Source organism: Lactuca saligna, chromosome 3 (assembly GCF_052625555.1).
Source record: "Lactuca saligna cultivar CGN05327 chromosome 3, ASM5262555v1, whole genome shotgun sequence".
Classification (NCBI taxonomy): Eukaryota; Viridiplantae; Streptophyta; class Magnoliopsida; order Asterales; family Asteraceae; genus Lactuca; species Lactuca saligna.
In genome coordinates, this window is record NC_136419.1 from 31,284,473 (window position 1) to 31,305,638 (window position 21,166).

Consider the following 21,166-nt stretch of genomic DNA (forward strand, 5'->3'; position numbering starts at 1 on the left):
ACCACCTCCTTAATCATAACAATTCCTTAGATACAACTCAACCCTTCAAACCCCTTAAAATTCATCCCTAGTCAAGGTCAAAGTCAATGCTTCGAGTTAACCTGACGTGTTGAGTTATCCCTGTAACTCATCGAGTCCATCCCAAAGCCATAATTGCGATGTTACGATCCGAATCATCGAGTTATCTTACAACACGCCGAGTTCCTTCGTTTAACAGAATCGAGGTAACTCCAACCCAACTCGCCAAGTTCCCTTGTGAACTTGTCGAGTTCCTCGCTCTGTCAACACACTTAATGCATTTAGTCCTGTTTCTCGAATCCAAAGGTTCCACACTTTAGATACCTAACAGAGAGACGTCTAGAAGGGTAAAGTTTCCAAGTTTACCCCCAAAGATCATCTAATAAGCTTTATACCCAAAGCCTAGCTCCTTTAAGGATGGTTTTGACCCATTAAGCCTCTAACCCTTGCTTCAACATTTCATATTACCGATTTGAGGTCCTAAGGTGGTTTAATCATGTAAAGTTTCAAACTTTACATCCATGCATGCTAGAAACACCCTCTAAGGTTCATTTTTGGCTTTATAATGGACATATTGCATGAGTAGGACATGGAGGCTATTAAATTTTGCAACTTTAGTCCTCTAGAGGTCTTATAGAGGCCACATCTACATGCTCAAACTCTGGAAACCGCTTTTCTTTGGACATCCAAGCCAAATTCCCAAAACCAAGCACAAAACTACAAAAGATGAGATCTAATAAGCTACATGTCAAGGTTATGACTTTATACCTCCAAGATGCAGCCTTTGATGTAGAGTTTCTAGATCCAAGATCTCTCTTCCATGCTTGATACTTCCTTCTTAAAAACTCCCTTCAAAATCTCCAACAATCACTCTAAAACTTAATGCACAACGGGAAAGACGATTTATGGTTCCTTCTAGACAAAGAGGCTGGTAAAGAGGCCAAACCTAGAAGTTAAGTTCTTTAAATAGGGTGCAACACCCGAAAAAATTTGGGTTTTCGTTCCCAGCATCAAGTCGTCGAGTTGGATCCTTAAACTCCGCTGCCAAATGGATTCATACACAACGAGTTGGAGCTTCCCAACTCGTCGAGTTCCAGTCCAAACCCTAAAATGCTGAAAATTGAATAATACTTGAACCAAGTGTTACATGGAGTCCCTTCCTGGGACCTCCTCCCGGGACACGAGTAACGTGTCATCTGACTAAATCTGTAGGTTCCCGACGAATATCTCATGCCAAGCGTTGTATCTCATCCGTGGAATAACGTTACAACACTTCCGGTTTTCAAATTTTTACCAAGTAGTATCAAAACCTAAAACCTATTAGCTATGATACCACTGTTGGGGATTTATTACATCAATTACACTATCTTACTGTAGCAGAATAATCATCAGATTTACCTAAGTGCACATACATCCTAGAATATAGGTTTTACTAGTTTTAGCAACTTACTTCAAAATCTACTAAAAGAATTAGGAATATTACCTATCGATCCTTAAATTATGTGATTGACAACCTTGCAATGGATAAAGAGCCCAAAGTAGAACTCCTCTAATGTAGTCATACCCAAGACTCCAACAGCAAACAAGAAATAAACCCTAACTAGGTTTAGTGTCGAAAACTCATTAACCCCAAAGAAAGGGTATAATTTATGTCTAGAGAGAGAGAGAAAGAGACGGGAGAAGGGAGAACGAATTTGAAAAGGAAAAAGCATATAGGGTTTGATCTACAACTCCCTATTTTTTGGAAACTAATTAATCCTTATGCAATTCGGATTCCTAAAGGATAATCCTTACCTTATCCAAAACGTGTCTTATTCTTATCAGGATAAGCAGAAATCCTCTAATTAACATTCAACTCTTAAAAGTAATTAAAAACAATTTAATTAATTATCAAAAAAATCTAATTGATTTATTAATTCTTTAATAAATTAACAACTTGTTTTTATCTATTTCCTTAATGTTATATGTGTCATGAGGTAAACTCAAAAGAACTTTGTTATTATTTAGAAATATCGTGTTTCGAATTTACAGTTTTTAGTTTTCATTTTTCAGTAGTTATATTCCATGCGTGTTACCGAAATCATTTATTGTTTTGTTTGAAGTTGTTTAACTTTTTTTTTTGTTGAAGCCCAACATAATTACCCGCAAACAACCTTTTTGTCACTGATTTGGTGTGTAACCATCATTTAACCACCTTTTTCGTTATGTAAATGAAGATGGATGTTCCAGAATAGGGGTTACAACTTTCATACTGGAAATTTGATTATTAGCATCTATGTGTCTCTCTAAAAACATATCACAATATGTATTCAATGTTTCTAACTCATATTAGACCTGTAATTAAAATTGAAGTTTGTGGATTATCCCACTTTTGAATTCGTGTACTCCATACTATAAGGATGAATTATAGTTTTCAAAAAGTGATACAATCACAATCCTTGAAACATCCAAGTTATATTGTCATTCAAAATCCCTAAATTCTAGCACTTTGTTCTTCTAACCAAGAAGGAGTCATTTATCACTTCAGTGTTGATTATGAATACGGGTGAAGGGAGAGGGGTGGCAAACATAGTTTTTGAGACTTCTTGGATTCATAATCTCCTTCGAGAGCTCCTTTGTCTGCCTCCCATAATAACCATCGCTTAATATGACATAATCATTATAAGTTACATGTATTCAAATCAAATCCAACAACAATGTACCAAACATATAGAGATAAACATTCATTTTGTTCAGGATCAGGTTGCCCCAAGCTTAGTTTGGGTTTTTCATGTTCCTACCTCAATGCATGTATGTGGACATCTTTACGAAGGGTCTCTCATCTACACTCTTTTAACCTTAAAATCAGTTCAGTGTTTGAAAGCTCTATCCCGACAAAACTATGTGGAATTTGTTATTGTATATGTACACTTGCCCATAAGTTTGTTTGTTAGCTTAGTAGGAACATAGTTTGGGGAAGAATTAGCAAAGTCAACATTGATTTAGAACAATACAACTTAGATTTAAATAATCTTTTTTTACAGGAATGTTGACACGGCGGGTACTATTATCACAAATAACTGGGGATTGAGTCTTAATGGAGGAGGGGAGTATACAGTCTCTACTTTAAGAAAGGAAATCGACATTCAACTACTCAAGAGTACGAACTTGCCAACCATTTGGTCCAAGGTGGTTCTAGGGAAAATAAATATCTTCATATGGCGGGTGAGACTTGGCATATTGTCCCACCAGATTAAATCTTCCACGGAGAAGAATAAACATTCTTAACACCTTTTGTCCTTTATGCAATGCTTTCGAAGAGAAAGAGGTACACATATTCAAGAAGTGTTCTATGACACTGGAGATTCAAGGGCATATACAAACTTGGTGGAATGATTTTCCTACCCTAATGGACTCCTTAGAACACTTGTTGGGGCCTTGGGGGTAAACTCTACTATAAAGGTGGGAAATAGGTCTTTAGACACCTTAGAAGCGATATCAAGAGCATTCTTATGGACTATATGGATATATAGGAATGACATGAATGACATGATCTTGAACACCAATACTAAGGTCAAGTATCCGTTAGTTTTAGCTTATGATGTCAAGGCTTTGGCCTTTTCATGGATTAAGAGTACGAGTGAAATGGAGTAGGAATTTGATCTGGAACTCTTGGGTTGAAAACCCATTGTATTGTACCATGTAATTCCAAGTTCTTGCTGTTTTTAATTCAAGTTTAGCTTTAAAAAAAAAAAAAGATTGGGATTACAAGGTAATGAGAATATACCATTCAACACATGTTATTTTACTTTTTTTTTAAAATTACAAAATTGAAAAAAATTATAGAAAATGAATATGAATTTTGGATCAAAACGGTATTAAATGATCATAAGTTCATTTATCATTTACGGTCTGATTTTGGATCAAACTAGCGTGTCTAAACGATAAACAAACTAGGTCAATCGAATGATATATATATTAAATTTCCAACGCTGAAAATGTTGGAAACTTGGAATATTGTCATATTTTACTATTTTTGGTATGCGATGTATGGAAAATCTCTTTCCCAACCATATGCTAAATTTCATATATGCAAAGTCAGTGAATATCTATCTGATCATCGAAGAGGATAAAGAAAACTAATAAAACAAAACTCACGTGTCAAACTGTCAATCAATGCATTTCCAAGAGTCCAACAGAATTGAAGAGTGAATTGAATTTCCTTTTCCCATCCACCTATTTATAGCCCCACTTGCAGTCCCTTCTACACTATTTACTCTATATAAATATGGCAGGGCACACAGCACCATGAACCAAACTCATCAAAACATGAAGAAGTCTCTTCCAAAGTCTTCTGTCTTCATCTTCGTTTTAACTCTTTCCTTTTCTACTTCCTGGGCAGCCTTATCTTCTATTCTTGATGCTACACCAGGTTCTGAAGATTTCATAAGCTGCATAAAATCCAACTCCAATAATGTCAGCGTCTCTCAACTCACTTTTACCTCTGCCAATGCTTCTTTCCTACCCATTTGGCAAGCTGCAGTCCAAAACACTAGATTCCTTAAACCTTCCACTCGTAGGCCATCAGTCATCGTTACGCCTGTGGAAGAAACACTGATCCAAACAACTCTTCTCTGTGCCAAGGAACATGGCTACGAGCTTAGAATCAGGAGCGGGGGACATGACTACGAGGGCCTCTCGTACACTGCTGATGCTCCCTTTGTTATGCTTGATTTCACCAACATGAGGTCTATCGACGTGGATGTAGCAAACAGTACTGCGTGGGTCCAGGCGGGCGCTGTGCTTGGTGAAGTCTATTACGCTATTTCTCAGAAAACCGACACCTTGTATTTCCCGGCAGGAGTTTGCCCCACGGTGGGTGTTGGCGGATACATGGGTGGTGCTGGCTATGGAAACCTGTTGAGGAAATATGGTACTGCTGCTGATAATGTTATTGATGCTCGCTTCATGGATGTCAACGGAAACATTCTTGACAGGAAATCCATGGGCGAAGATTTGTTTTGGGCTATTCGAGGTGGTGGTGTTTCAAGTTTCGGAATCGTTCTTGCATGGAAGCTGAGGTTGGTTCCTGTTCCAGAAAAAGTAACAGTCTTTATACTGAATAAAACTTTGGAACAAGGGGCAACCGAAATCTTCCATAAATATCAAACCGTTATACCAGCTATTGATAGAAATTTACATATAAGAACACAGGTGTTCGAGATATATATCGGCAACACTACCAAGAAAACCGTCAATATTATGTTCGAAGGAATTTACCAAGGCACTACCGACACATTGCTTCCATTGTTGGACGAAAAGTTTCCGGAGCTCGGTGTTACACGAGAGATTTGTGAAGAAATTAAGATGATCCAGTCGACCCTTGTGTTTTGGGGCTTTCCGAGCTCCCTCCCGACCGAGATTCTCACCAACCGGTCTGCCATAGCCAAGCTCAACAACAAAAGTAAATCAGACTATATCCGAAAACCTATTCCCATTAGCGGGCTAAAAAAGCTTTGGAAAAAGTTTATGGAAAATGATGAATCAGCGCTTCTAATGATCAATCCTTTTGGAGGAAGGATGGCTGATTACTCTGAGACAGCAATTCCATATCCTCATAGAGCTGGGGTATTGTTACAAGTTCTCAAGACTGTCAATTTTAACGGTCAAGCTTCGGACACAACCCCTACCTCGCTTCGGAGGTTATCTTGGTTGCGAAGCTTAGAAGAATTATTGACACCTTATGTGTCAAAGAACCCAAGGGAGGCGTATTCGAACTATAACGATCTTGATTTTGGTGTTGGAAATGCTAATTATCAAGAAGCAAGTGTTTGGGGCGAGAGGTACTGGAAGAGGGATAATTTCAAGAGGTTGATTCGAATCAAGGCAAAAGTTGATCCGGAAAATTTCTTTAGGCGCCCACAAAGTATACCAGTTTTCTCATCGTCTCTTTCCGACATATGATGTATCGATGAAATTAGATGAAAGTATGTATTTAGTTTTGGTTTTTTCTTTAATAAACTAGAAATGAAGACATATATCGGAGGTAAACTATATGAAGCGGTCACATTGTCAGGAAACATGTGGACTCTACCTCCCTTTGATTACTTCATTACAAACTAGCAATAAATGTACTCTTAGGTTCAGATGTTGTTGCCGTTTAATAAAGTAGCAATAAGTCTACTTTTGTTATTATTATTATTTTTTTTTGGTTACGTTGCCGACGTCTATCTATTTTTTTTCCCAAGTTTGTCAGTCACTTAAAGTGTGAATTACAAAAATGGTTCCATTCGTAAATTGAACCTATATGCTATGGTAAGTATTAAGTTAGTTATAGAGATTAGAGTGTTTGTACGTGGTTTTATTTTTGTGGTGGCTTTGATCCCACCAATTTATAAGGTTAGAAATAGGATGTTAAGGTATTGTAAGATAAAAATTTAAGACAATTTTATCTTTATTTGTTTTCGTTTGTTATTTTTATTATACTTTATTATATATCAACCTTCACCACTCTTATCCATATATCTCGGTTGGTAAGAGTCCAATTTTAGCATGTTATATTTCATTCTAAATTTCTAATCCATATATCTCGGTTGGTAAGAGTCCAATTTTAGCATGTTATATTTCATTGTTTTCTAGTGTTTATCAGTTAAATATTTAATTTTGTTTATAGAGGTATAATAATTCGACTGTCACCTTTATAATGTAAATTTCTCTTATATTTAAGAAACTACATTAGTTAAATATGCTAATATAATCCTTATAAATAGTGGGGTTGAAACCGATGGAAATTAAATTTGGGTAATTTTAGACAAAAACCAACGCTGCCGGGGAGAATGGATCCAACAAGCTTTCCACTTGATATTGTCGGATGGTAATCAAAGTGCGATTTGAAATAAACTCCACAGAAAGGATTAGATGTTGACCTAAAAAAGGGGAGTACTCTCCAGAAACACCAAAATGTAGAAAAAAAATTGTGGATGAACCTAGAACGAAAAATGGTCATAACTACATGTAAGCGTATTGCGAGTCAAAAGTCATTTTATCAACATCCCTTATTTAGAAAAATCTTCCACTTGATTGTCAGACTTAACCCAAAATCTCCACCTTGATGATCATGCAAACTCGTCCACTCCAACTTTCAATACAAAAAATTGGACCTGCACACGACATGAAAGTGTAAACCTTCTTGCCGGTATCCAAACCGAAAATCCACATCTTATAAATGAATCATACACTCGTATACTTTTTAACCTACTCTTTAAATTAATTTATATATGACTCAAATTAACTTTTTTTTTTTTCAAAAAAATAATATATATTGTATGGATGTAAGGATGAATGTGGATCAAAGAAAGTGATTTATTTATATTATTAAATTAAAAAAAAATAGAATATTCGCCATTTAATTATAAAAAGGGTAATATTGTACATTCATATTACATTCCAATTAGGAAACATAAGTTTAATTAATGAAATATTTGGATTTTAAGCGATATTTGACTTTTTAATTTGAAATTCTGATTTTTTAAAATTAATTCGATTTTAAATCTAACGTAAATTTTATTTTATCCGATTTTATTATGTCAGAATGATATTCTAACAAATGTTATGCGAGAATTCTAGGTGATCAATAATATCTTCTTCTTAATAGATTTATATGTTTTTGTACATTTATAAAAATTCTAACAGAATAAAATGAAAAAAATGTCATTCTTCTAAGAACGAGATTTGAAATATTGTCAAAATTATTACATCAAAAAAAGAATCTTAAAAACATTCTTGGATAATTCTTTAAGAAAGAATTAGGATATATTTTGTGAGAAAGTCATTCTATGAGAGTATCTTTTATGAAATCCAATTCTAATGCTTTTTTTCTTTGGATTCATGAAGTTGCAAGTGGGAGTAACACCAACAACTATCATATTTTGTTATCTTATCTCCCTTGTTCATCAAGAGTAGCAAAACATCCTTCTTCTTTACCTTTATTTTTCTTTTGTATGTAACACCTGAAATTTAAGCTTTAATATATTTATTACCCATTTCTTAAACTTGAGTTATATTGTGACATCCCCAAATTTACGGTTAGAAAATACCGATTTGTTTAAGCTTTATTTTAAAAATCTGAGTATTATTTTAAAGAAAAATATTGCGGAATTTGTTCCCGGAAAAACATGATAAATATATTATCAAAGCATTTTCGAAAAATGTATTTTGTTTATATTAAAAACTTTGGGATGTCATTGTCAATACATAAACATAACCATAAACAAACCTTACATTCATTTATACTAGTGATCTACATCTATTTTAATCTCTCAGTGTAATTTAGTTTCATATCGACACATGTGATACAAATAAGCTGAGTGGGTCACGTTGGGAAACCTGATGAGTACAAAGGGACTTCAATCCCACAATGTTATATATATATATATATATATATATATACATACATATATATATATATATATATATATACATATATATATATACATATATATATACATACATATATATATATATATATATATATATATATATATATATATATTAGAACTCATTAAATATACAATTTCACCATATATAAGCAACTTTACTCCACCCCATCGATCCTCACAACGACACGATTTATACTCTCGGAACTAAAATTAACTCTTTACCTAATCTATACTCCTGGATTAATGAAAAATAACTATGCCTATCTATACTCTCGGACTAAGGACAACTGACTAAGTCTAATCCGTACTATCAGATCAATGACAAATGACTATGCCCGATCCATACTCTCGGACTAGGGACGAATAACTATGTCTAATCCATGCTCTCGGTTTAATGACATATTTTAAAGTTCTACCCTCCGTGTATATCTCACTCGTACTCATAAGAGGATACTACCCAATATTCCTCTTAATTAATTTAGGTTTACTCTCTATCCTAAATCATCATATATTATCAGATATGCTCTTAATACGTATTTCAGGCAATAACAAATATTTCACACATATATTTAATACTTTAATCAATACTTGTATTAAAATCATGTTCTTGAAAGGGACTATGCATTCACATTAGTAGCGTGATTGGATAGAATCTAACTAGAAACGATCAGTGGTTGGTGATCATCGGGCTCAGGATGGGAAACGGCTTTCGGCAAATGAGAGAGAGAGAGAGAGAGAGAGAGAAAAGAATTTGGTGTAAGGAATGAAAGAGTCGAACTTGTAATTTATAGGGTGTTTTTGGCTCTCTCACATCGTGAGAATCAATGCTCATGTTGTGAGCCATGATTGTATCATCTCGTAGACTTGCCATATGCATTTATAGCTTCGAAAGGTGTCTGGATGACTTCTCACATCATGAGAATGATATGCTTAAGTCGTGAGCTTCCAAGAGTCATCCCATAGCCTTCCAGGTGTTTTCTAGCCTCGATTAGCCATGGTTGTATCATCTCGTAGACTTGCCATATGCATTTATAGCTTCGAAAGGTGTCTGGATGACTTCTCACGTCATGAGAATGATATGCTCAAGTCGTGAGCTTCCAAGATTCATCCCATAGCCTTCCAGGTGTTTTCTAGCCTCGATTAGTGTTCGTTTGACTCTTCACCTCGTGAGAAAACATGCTCACGTCGTAAGCCCTGAAAGATTAGGGTTTCTGCCATGTGTCACACTCTCAGACAGCTACATCTTCGGAAGATCATAACTTTTGCATACGAGCTATGTTTTTTACGTTCTTTATATCCACGCGTAGGTGCAGACGTACTCTACACCTTTCATTTATATGTCACACCCCCAAACCAAGGACGGCGGAAACGCCCGGGGATGGAGGACTTCATGTAAAGTATCACAACAACGAGTATAAAAGTGCTCAAAGTAAATACAACCATCACAAATATAATTGAAAAGGTTACATCAAAGTATATGTTTACATGATTCACATCAATTACATTATGATACAAAATGAACTGTTTGACGAATTATCGTCCCATCCTCAAAACGTTGTTGATTTCCTGTTTCACTGAATTCTTGAGAATACAAGTAGTTTTGAAAAAGTATCAACACAAAGGTTGGTGAGTTCATGAGAGATTTCGTTAGAGAAGTAAACCGTTTTCCTTGTAAAAGCATTAGAATATGTATCCAGAAATCTAATATTTTCTTTAAAATCTGTGTAATGTAGTCTTATAACTGAAGACCAAAATGTATAAGTAACCTCTCTTACTAATAGAAAATGATATGTGTTTAAATCGACATAAACGCGCTTGAATTAAATGAAATTCCCGTAAATTCTTATGTTTGTTAATACTTTATGTATATGTAGTCCTAAATCCCAGGACCGAGAAATAACAAACCTTATTGATATAGAAGTGAATTTTAAATCGACATAAAAATCCTTTAGGTTTTATAAAAATCCCGTAAACTTTATGTATTGTTATCTCCCTATGTGAGTCGCTGTAACCATACTATGACTGATTGAACCTGCCACGACGTTTCTCAGGCGTCGCGAAACTGAAATGACATTTGTCACCCGTAGACCTGCAGGTCCCACTATAGCTAGCAGCAAGGTGTGGGGTGTCAAATCCAATATAGATCTATACACAACTATCACGTTCTCCCTCCAGGAGACTCTAATTATAACTACTAGGAATTAGATCCCGCACTCGGATGTACGGAAAGAGATTGTCTCACAATTTAGGTTAACAAGTTTACGTGTGGTGTGCGTGAGTGCAAAACCTTTTTGTATGAATGTACCCTTTTTGTACGAGTGTGTTATGTGATGAATCATAAACTATACCTATTATATTTTATCCAAAACGTTTGTAATATTTTCCGCACTCTTTTTGTATGAATGTACCCTTTTTGTACGAGTGTGTTATGTGATGAATCGTAAACTATACCTATTATATTTTATCCAAAACTTTTCTGATGAAGGCTGTTAGAAAAGTTTAGATATGTTCTTGGTGTTTTAACTTGTATCCCCCCCCCTATGAGAACTTGAGAAAACATGAAAATGTAGGGGTATGAACTCACCTTGAGTGATTTCAGAAGATGGATGATGGAGAAAAGAAGTGTTCAACTCAAGAACACTTGGGAGGTGCTTGAAGATTTGAGGAGCTAACAACAAATATGACGATATTTGTGTAAGAAATCAACGATTTTAGTAGAATGATGTGTAAAAATCACCAGGAGGATGTTAATACTTACCAAAAGTAGAAGAAAAGTTTGGAGTATAGCCTTGAATCTCGAATTTTTAGAGAGAGGAAGTGAGAGAGAAGATATGTTTGATCTTTGGTAGAAGAATGAGAAAATGAGAGAAGTGTGAAGAGAGAGGAGACTTTTCTAGCCTTTGACCAATTGTGAGGTTGGAAAAAGGTGGGAAAAGTACAATGAAGTGACTAGGTAAGTGCTGATGGTGAATAGTGACATGGAGTGGGTATGAGAGTGGTTGCTTGTGTCATAAGGTAAAACAAAGTCAACACTCCACCTCAATTAGTCACCCACTAGATTTTATTATTTAAATAAGGATTTCCATAAAAAAAATGTTTAAATTATGAATATTCAGTGTCTTTTATATCAAAATATGATTTTTGGAGAAAATCCCGCGTTAAAATCATGAAAAACGGGCTCAAAATGTGAAAAATATTGAAAATGGGCCAAAAATGTAAAGATTTTGAAGTCTGGCCGGAGGTTCGGCCTTCTGGTCGTTGGAACCGAGATTAGAAAAAAGGGACCGAGAGGAGAAGAGAGTACCGAGAGAGGGAAGAGAACCGAGAGTAGAGAAGGAAGGACCGAGAGAGGGAAGCAGGGACCGAGAGGAGACAAAAGACCGAAAGGAGAAGCAGGGACCGAGAGTGAGGTTCGGCTCGAGAGACCTCGCCCTATTCCAGTTTCGGCCCGAGAGGCTTCGCCTCTTCCTAGATTCGATCCGAGAGGCTTCCAGGTCTCGGTTTCAGTCTCGGCTGCTTAGGGTTTCGGCTGCTTAGGGCTTCGGCTCCTTAGGGTTTCGGCTCCTTGAGAGGTTTCGGTTCTTTGAGAGGGGTTTCGGCTCCTCAAGTCCGTTTTTCTTGTTTTTACCTCGTTTTAAGCCGTTTTTGACCCGGTTAAGGGTCGGGATGGCCCGAAAGACTATAAAAAGTTTAAGGAACTTTTGAGAGAGGTTTGGGAGAGATTTCACATTCTTGGAGAGATTTCTCATACAAAGAGAGATTTGGGAGAGATTTCTCATACAAAGAGATTTTTGGGAGAGATTTCACATACTTAGAGAGATTTGGGAGAGATTTCACATTATTGGAGAGATTTCTTATACAAAGAGAGATTTGGGAGAGATTTCACATTCTTGGAGAGATTTGGAAGATATTTCACATTATTGGAGAGATTTCTCATACAAAGAGAGTTTTGGGAGAGATTTCACATACTTTGAGAGATTTGGGAGAGATTTCACATTATTGGAGAGATTTCTCATACAAAGAGAGTTTTGGGAGAGATTTCACATACTTAGAGAGATTTGGGAGAGATTTGACATACGTGGAGAGATTTGGGAGAGATTCTAAATAGAGAGAGATAGAGTGAATACGATTGAGAGAGGTTTCGTGTGTGGCATTTGTGAGTGTCCGACTTCGCCACGAAAGGTCCGTAAACCCTGTTAAGCCTTGTTTAAGGATCTTACACACTCCCGATGAGTATGCAACATTGTTTTATCGGTTTGGCTCGCCACGTACCACCGTTTTAGGTTAAGGAGATCTAGATGTTCGCACTTTTTGATTTATGATCTCTCATTAGAATAGCGAGTTGTTTAGTATTTACCTAACATAAACTCTAGTACCCACGGGCAAAATGAGTCGAACGGTTTGACTTGTTGACTTCGATTGACTTTGACTTGACCGGAAATTGACGGATGTCACATTATATCACTATGGCTAAAAAGTAATATATCGTAAACTCACTTTACTTTTACGATTCCTAGTGTCATGCCTGTTTTGTCGTGAAAATTCGACAGGTCATAACTTTTCGTTATAACTCGGATTTCAGCGTTCTTTATATATACGGAATATAACGCCCACAGATTCGGGCTAGTCAATTTAGAGACAAAAAGCGTCAAAAAAATGACTTTTTGATCGAAAATTATTTATAATAAATAATCTTAACCAAGTTATAATATACGTCACAAGGGTTCCGTAAATATAAAGAACGCCGAAATCCGAGTTATAACGAAGAAGTTATGACCTGTCGAAGTTTTGCGACAAAACCGACACGACATTGGAAATCGTAGAAGCAAGTTTATGATAAAGTACTTTTTAGCCTTAGTGATTTAAACGAAATTTGTAAAGTATGTCTCCACATACACGTGGATATAAAGAACGTCAAAACGGAGCTCGTATGCAAAAATTATGATCTATCAAAGATGTAGCTGTCTGAGATCATGACACATGGAAGAAGCCCTAATTTATCAAGGCTCACGACGTGAGCATGTTTTATCACGACGTGAGGAGTCAAGAAAACAATTTTCAAGGCTAGAATGCAGATGGCAGGTCTACAAAGTGATAAGTTTAGGGCTCACGACGTGAGCATGTTTTCTCACGATGTGAGGAGTCAAACAGACACCTTCCAAAGCTAGGGATGCAAATGGCAAGTCTACGAGGTGATGCAGCCTGGCCTCACGACATGAGCAAGGATTCTCACGACATGAGAGAGCCAAAAACACCCTATAAACAACAAGTTTGACCCTCTCCTTCATTACACCAAATTCTATTCTCTCTCTCTCTCTCGTTTGTTAAAGGCATTCCGCATCCTGAGCCCGACGTTCACGAACCGCTGACCGTTTCTAGTTAGATTCTATCAAATCATGCTACTAATGTGAGTGCATAGTTACTTTAATATTAGACATAGATATGAAGTATTTAATATAAATTATGTGCTATGTATGCATCTTATCTGTGTTCTTGATATCTATGTTGGATGAACGATTTATACATGTTTTAAATGAGTTAAAATTTATATGTATTTTATATCTACGAAAATGTTGGAAAAACATGGGTAGATGAATAGTTGATGTGTGATAAAAGGATGAGAGGCCTCGATGTTTAAGTTGATCCAGTCATCTAGCCGTGTATAGATGACGACCATATACTATTCTAGATAGTCTAGTAGTACACTAGCAGGCTCGCAACCTGTATGTGTTGTGAACGATGTGTTCACCATATGTACTCTAAATATCCTGTCAATTGTACCTAAAGCATAATATTGGCACTTGTGCCTAATCTTTGAACTACATGTTCACCGGTTGTAATTTAACAACCATGTCAGGTATGGACTTAGTGTCTGTTAGATAAACCTTGGCAGCGATGGACTTCGTGCCTATTCCTTAGGAATGAATGAATGATAGATGATTCTTAGGGTAGATCCTTAAGAATAAAGAAGAAAAGGAGGATGGGTAATTGGGTTGATTGTTTGATAATTAAACATAATAATTATATTATTGTGCGTTGAAAGCCCTATGTACTCATCAGGTTTCCTAGCCCAACCCACTCTATTTATTTGTATCACAGGTGTCGATACGAAGCTATATTACACCGAGAGATTAACGGAGATGTAGATCATTAGTGTAAATAAGGTTTATTATGTTTCTGTATTGACGAAGACATCCCAAAGTTTTAATATGAACAAAATACATTTCTTCGGAAATGCTTTGATAATATATTTATCATTTTTTTGGAACAAATTTCGCAATATTATTCTTTAAAAATGAATACTGTGATTTTCAAATAAGCATAAATAAAACTTGTAAAATGACCGTGAATTTGGGGATGTCACAGTATATGTAAAGCCCGAAGATTCTGCCTAGTCAACTTGGAGACAATGTGACATCCCCAAAATCACGACCAGAAAAGACCGATTTCATTTATGCTTTTTAAAATAATTTCAGAGTAAATCCTTTTGATTTAAAAGAGTTGCGGAATTTGTTCCCAAAAAAAAATATCATAAAATAATATTTATCAAAGCATTTCATCAAGAGATGCATTTTCATTATATAATCAAAACTCGGGATGTCATGTTCCGATACAGACCATAAAGCATAAACGATAACATTACAAGTCATTCAACAAATATATACATATACAGACTTGTAAACAAAACAAGTTGATGATTCATCCATCTTATGCCCTTGCGCCACTTCCTGTAATACAAATAAACTCAGTGGGTCAGGTTTGGGAGCCTAGTGAGCATATAGGGTTTTCAACCCACAATCAATACTTATATTTAATTTCACCAACCAACAATAACCCGATTACCTATTCCCATTATCCTCACTTTATGTCCCTAAAACAACATCTATCTCAAGGGACCTAATCTAGGATTTTCATCTGGACGAACATTACTGCTAAGGGGTTTCCTCAACAATAGATATCCTAAAGGCAACCATGAGGGGGATAGAGTACATCGATGAACACATCGTTCACAACACCTACAGGTTATGAACCTACTAGCGTTCCATTGGACTGTCTAGAAAGAGTCTGTGGTCGTCATCCATACTCCGCTAGATGACTAGGTCAACATCAATAACATCGAGACCTCTCATCTGTTTATCACACATCAACTATCTACCCATGTTCTACCCAACATATTAGTAGATAAGAATATATATTTTTATACATAGTTTAAAACCTGTATAACATGTTCAATCAATACATATCCCACATAACAGATGAGGCACACACACATAACATGGATTTCATAGAGAATAAATCAGATCTATGAGATAGAAAAAAGTGAATATACATTCACACATATAACAACAAAATATACACATAACACATATTTTATATAAAATACTTCATAATTATGCATTAGAAGAAAGTAACTACACACTCACTTGATCAGAAGATGATCGGGCAACACTACAACTTGTAGAAGTAGTATTCTTCGATAGATCTGGAAGATCTTCACAAAAACCGGGCTCCTCACGGGCAGAGCTTCGACTCGGGAATCTTACTTCTCGGGATCTTCGGGGCTTCGGGACTTGCTTCGGGACTCGGGAATGGTACCGAGGCTTCAGGATATTTCTGGCACACAAAACGATGCAAAACGGGAGAAAGAGAAGAGAATTTGGCAAAAGAAGCCGGCTGCCCTCGCATGCCTTTTATAGAGGCTGAGCCTCGCACGTACGCTGGGCGTACTCAGTTACGCGGGGCGTACGTGACCAAAACATCACTGCATGCGTCATCGGAGCACTTGAGTCAGAAATGGTGCATGCATCAGGATACATTGGGCGTACAACCCTACGCTGGGCGTAACCTGGATAAGACCGGTGACTCCCCTTCGGATAATGTCGGATTTAATAATTAAATTTATATTTTAGTTATTTAATAAATTTCAAAAATTCATATCTTCTTCATATAAACTTCGTTTTCAACGTTTCTTTATATCCACGCGTAGGTGAGACTACGCTCTACAACTTTCATTTAAACACCGTCGGCTAGTTTTGAATTTTATTTTTATTATTTATTTTTAGTAGGCCGAGACAGGAAAAGTCCGTTATAAATTCATAACTTCTTCATCTGACGTCCGTTTTCATCTGTCTTTTCACCAATGCACTACTTTCAACAAGATCTTCGATTCTCGTTTAGATTGTTTCAACCAACAATCACTCGATCTCGAATCAGGTATTCGGGCTACATCTTGCTAAGTCGAAACTTCGAAAAATTATAACTTCCTCATACGAAGTCAGATTTGGGCGTTTTTTATGCACGCTCTTGGTTTAGCGAACTCTACAACATTCGTTTAGATCACTAGGGATAAATATCATTCTAACGTAAATTCACTTTTTACGTCATTCAGTGTCGTGTCGGTTCTGTCGCGAAACTTCGACAGGTCATAAGTTCTTCGTTATAACTTGGATTTCGGCATTCTTTATATATTCGGAAACCTCGTTTCAACTACTACAACATTATCCATAGATATCGAGCTTATCTAACATTTCATTTAACGCTTATTTTTATTTTTAATTCAATTAAGTCACACAATTAAGCACAAAACACATAATACTCAAATAATACATCTTTATTATTTCAAAACGGGTTACAAAAGGTTTACCTAGACTATTATATCAACATTAATGACAAGCCCAGAAACACAAGCGTTACAATTCTCTCCACCTTAGAATGATTCCGTCCCCGGAATCACACATCAACGAACAAATGCGGGTAGCAACTCATCATGTCACTCTCCGTCTCCCAGGTGAGATTCGGCTCATTCGTGTGTTTCCATCGGACAAGCACTAACTCGACCATCTTGCGTCGCAACTTCTTAGTCTTTCAGTCAACGATTGCCTCTGGTTCTTCAATCAACCTTTTGTTCTCATCGATTCTCAACTCTGAAAGTGGAATCATGTCGGGAACTTCTCCCATGAATTTCCTCAAGTAACACACATGGAAAGTGTTATGAATTCCTTTCAGTTCTTCTGGTAGTTCGAGCTTGTAAGCTTGGTTCCTAATCCTCTGAAGAACTTTAAACGGTCCAATAAACCTTGGACTTAATTTTCCCCTTTTACCAAATCTTATAAGTCCCTTCCACGGCGAGACTTTAAGCAAAACCGAATCTCCAACTTCAAAAGTCATCGGTCTTCGCTTGTTGTCATCATAGCTCTTTTGACGATCCCGAGCTGCTAACTAGGGGTGTAAGCGAGCCGAGCTACTCGTGAGCTACTCGGGATCGACTCGATAATAGCTCGACTCGGGCTCGAGTTAAACGAGCCTGAGCCGAGCTCGAGCTCACCTTGAAGGCTCATTTATTAAACGAGCCGAGCCTGAGCTTTTGTTATCAAGCTCGTATAGGCTCGTGAGCCTAATCGAGCCTAAGTATATTTTTAAAATTGTATTTTTATTTTATATACTAGTCTATACCTTATAATTTGAAAATATATTTTTGTTTTATATATCAAAATAATATTACTAGTTACGAGTTTATGATTTGTATATAACTTAGAAGTCTAGTAATGCTAATGACTTCACGTTATTTTACTTTCTTATAATTTAATATTATATTTTTATGATATATCAAAAAGTAAATAACTAAATACTATTTTTCAATTTATCATTTATGTAAAATACAAATAAAGTAGGAGAGATCTTTACGACTTAAGAGTTACGCTTTTGACTTCTCAATTTTCACTCTCATTTTCACGCAAAAGGGTTAGGGTTCCTAACTTCCCTCCTCGCGGTTCCATTTTTCAATATCATCTGTTGAAGCTTGGCCCGTACTCGTTACCGAAAACGACGATCATCTCCAGCCTACGCCACTCCAGTATCCATTCTCCATTCTCGAGGTATGATTTTTCAGTTAGTTGATTTCATGTTGTTTTATCATCTCGATTCCCAAATAGTAACTATAATATCTGATTTGTTCTATACGTATATTATCTAGTATTTCTAATCAAACCTCCAAAATTTTGTTGCAAATCAGTATCCAAGTATGTTGTATTTCTCTTGTCTACTCTTGACGGTATAATCTTTAGTTGATCAAAAAGTGACCAAATTAATGAAATTACAATATTCAATTCCATTTAACAATTAACACAAAGATTGCATGTGACTTAATTTTGATTTCCATTTTACACAAACGTTGCCAAACTCCCATAACTTTTAAGTTGTGCATTTTTTTGCTTAATCAGTTTTGTTTTTGACAGATCTTATGGATGATGGTGTGATTTCAAATCCATCAAGTCCAATGCAAGGGTTAGGTGAAACCGGTGCTCGTATTGCTGGTGAGGAGCAGACAACCTCTCCAAATGTAAATACATCCACTCAGAATGCAAATGTGAGACAAGAACATCCAGAAACCGGTGAAGATGAAGTGCAGTTGAAGCGGAAGCGACAGAAAACATCAGAAGTATGGAATGATTTTGTTGTGGTTACCCTCAAAGATGGTACGCAAAAACTCGAATGTAAGCACTGTAAAACAAGATTATCTAAGGTTGGATCAGGTCCTACATCCACAATGGCTAGACACCTAAGAAGATGCTTACCTCATAAAGAACACGAAAAAAACCAAAAATTGTTAAATTTTCCGCCATGTGACGCCAATGTGGATTCAGAATTTGGTAAGCCTCAAATATTAATAGGTCCAAATGCAAAATATGATGCTAACAAGATGAGGGAAGCCATAGCTAATTGGTTACTGTCTACTGAACAATCTTTTAAAACCGTGGAAGATGACATGTATGTGAAGATGATGAAGACTGCCAATCCATTGTTTGAAAAAATATGCAGAGTTACAGCTACATCAGACTGTTTTAAGGTATATGAGCACGAGAAGAAGAAGTTGAAAGCCCTTACAAAAACTGCCTCGAAAATATGTTTAACAACTGATTGTTGGAAGTCCTCGCATCAAAAAATTGAGTATATGGTTATTACTGGACACTTCATTGATCAAAATTGGAGGTTTAATGACTTTATCAAATTTAGTATTTACTTTTTCATTTTTAATTTTGTATCTCTACCTTTTCTTACAGATTACAGAAACGCGTATTGAGTTTCGTGCATGTTCCTCCTCCTCGTACTGGTTTTGATATTGCTGAATGTATTTACAAATGTTTGAAAGAGTGGGAAATTGAAGATAAAATATTCACCATATCAGTAGACAATGCAGCTTATAATGACAGAGCTGTAAAAAGATTGAAAGAAATTTTTTCGAGGGTAAGAAAACTTTCTTGTGGTGGTAAATTGTTTCATATAAGGTGTTGTGCACACATATTGAATCTTCTTGTGAAAGATGGTCTTACAAAAATTGAGTGTGTTATTGAGGACGTTCGTGAGGGTATAAAGTATATTAATCATTCAGAGGGTAGACGTCAAACATTTTCAAATGTTGCGCATCAGCTACAAATACGTGATCGAAAATTATTTCTTGATGTGCCAACACGATGGAATTCAACCTATGAAATGCTATCTTCTGCTTTAAAGTTTAAGGATGCTTTTCCAGGGTATACATTACATGATTATAATTTTTAATATTTTCTTCTAAATACTTGTCCATATTCACTAATACTTTGTGCTTTTTTAGATATGCAGAGTATGAACCTCATTTCAATCATTTGCCAAGCAAGAGAAGATTGGGAAAATGTGGAAAGTGTATGTGACCTTTTGAAAGTTTTTAAGGTGTGTACGAACATCATCTCAGGCAGTGACTACCCAACTGCTAATTTATATCTTATTGAAGTGTTCAGAGTGAAGCAAACTTTGGATAAAGGAGCGTTGTCTGAGAATGATTTTATCCGTGATATGGTGAAAAAGATGAAGGAAAAATTTGATAAGTATTGGGGCGAGTGCCATCTTGTTATGGCGATAGCTTCTGTTTTAGATCCACGGTTCAAGATGAAGTTAGTTGAATTTAGTTTTCCAACAATATATCAAAATCCTGATGAGAACATTATAGAAGTAAAGAATGCGCTTTATGAAATGTATACGGAGTATGTAGTGATACATGATACATTAGTTAGGGAAGCTGCAACCCATGGAAGTGAATGTGGACGAAACATCATTTCAGGATCAAATGAATGTACATCACTTGGATCGGGATGGGAGGCATTTGGAGAGTTTATAAAGAATGTAGATTTAGAGAGACCAAAAAAGTCAGAATTAGATATGTATTTAGAAGAAGGTGTTTATAGGGAGCAAGTGCAAGGGGGAATGCAATCATTTAATGCATTGGAGTGGTGGAATGTGCACAAATTAAAGTATCCTGTTTTGTCCATGATGGCTAGAGATGTACTTTCAATTCCGATTTCTACTGTTGCATCTGAGGCAACTTTTAGTGCTGGGGGTAGAGTTATTGATCCCTATCGATCTTCATTGGCACCAGATACAGTACAAATGTTGATTTGTGGAGGAGATTGGATTAGGCATTTACATGGAGTCAAGAAAAAGTTGAAGGTGTATTTCAAAAACCTAAAGCAAATAATAATTGCTATTTTATTATTATAAAAAATTAATCGTTAGTTATCTCTTTTTTTGTTTTTGTTTTTTTTTTTTTTACAGAAGGAGGAATCTCCTACTGAGGTTTTACTACCTGTTGCTACAACAAACTAATTGACGGTATAATTTGATTTTCTTTATCATTAATCTGAACCTTTTTTTGTTGCAAAGATTTGGAATTTTTTGCATTTAACCTGGAATTTATGCTT

At 36.0% G+C, this 21,166-nt stretch overlaps 1 protein-coding gene and 1 pseudogene across 1 annotated transcript; both read left to right on the top strand.

Annotated features, from left to right (window-relative positions):
* Positions 1-4,290: 4,290 nt before the first annotated feature.
* On the top strand, positions 4,291-6,212 carry LOC145035000 (tetrahydroberberine oxidase pseudogene; annotated as a pseudogene).
* A 12,463-nt stretch (positions 6,213-18,675) lies between these two features.
* On the top strand, positions 18,676-20,809 carry LOC145035321 (zinc finger BED domain-containing protein RICESLEEPER 2-like). The gene is made up of 5 exons (XM_078983883.1): positions 18,676-19,424; positions 19,496-19,966; positions 20,047-20,114; positions 20,164-20,750; positions 20,798-20,809. The coding sequence occupies exons 1-5, from the start codon at positions 18,676-18,678 to the stop codon at positions 20,807-20,809; spliced, it is 1,887 nt and encodes a 628-aa protein (XP_078840009.1).
* The last annotated feature ends 357 nt before the right edge of the window (positions 20,810-21,166 follow it).

Bases quoted from the DNA above. Each gene is read 5' to 3' on its own strand.
- LOC145035321 (XM_078983883.1), top strand. From the start codon at position 18,676: ATGGATGATGGTGTGATTTCAAATCCATCAAGTCCAATGCAAGGGTTA. The intron at 19,425-19,495 runs GTTTAATGACTT...CTTTTCTTACAG, and splicing joins TTCATTGATCAAAATTGGAG to ATTACAGAAACGCGTATTGA. The intron at 20,115-20,163 runs GTATGTGACCTT...ACATCATCTCAG, and splicing joins ATTGGGAAAATGTGGAAAGT to GCAGTGACTACCCAACTGCT.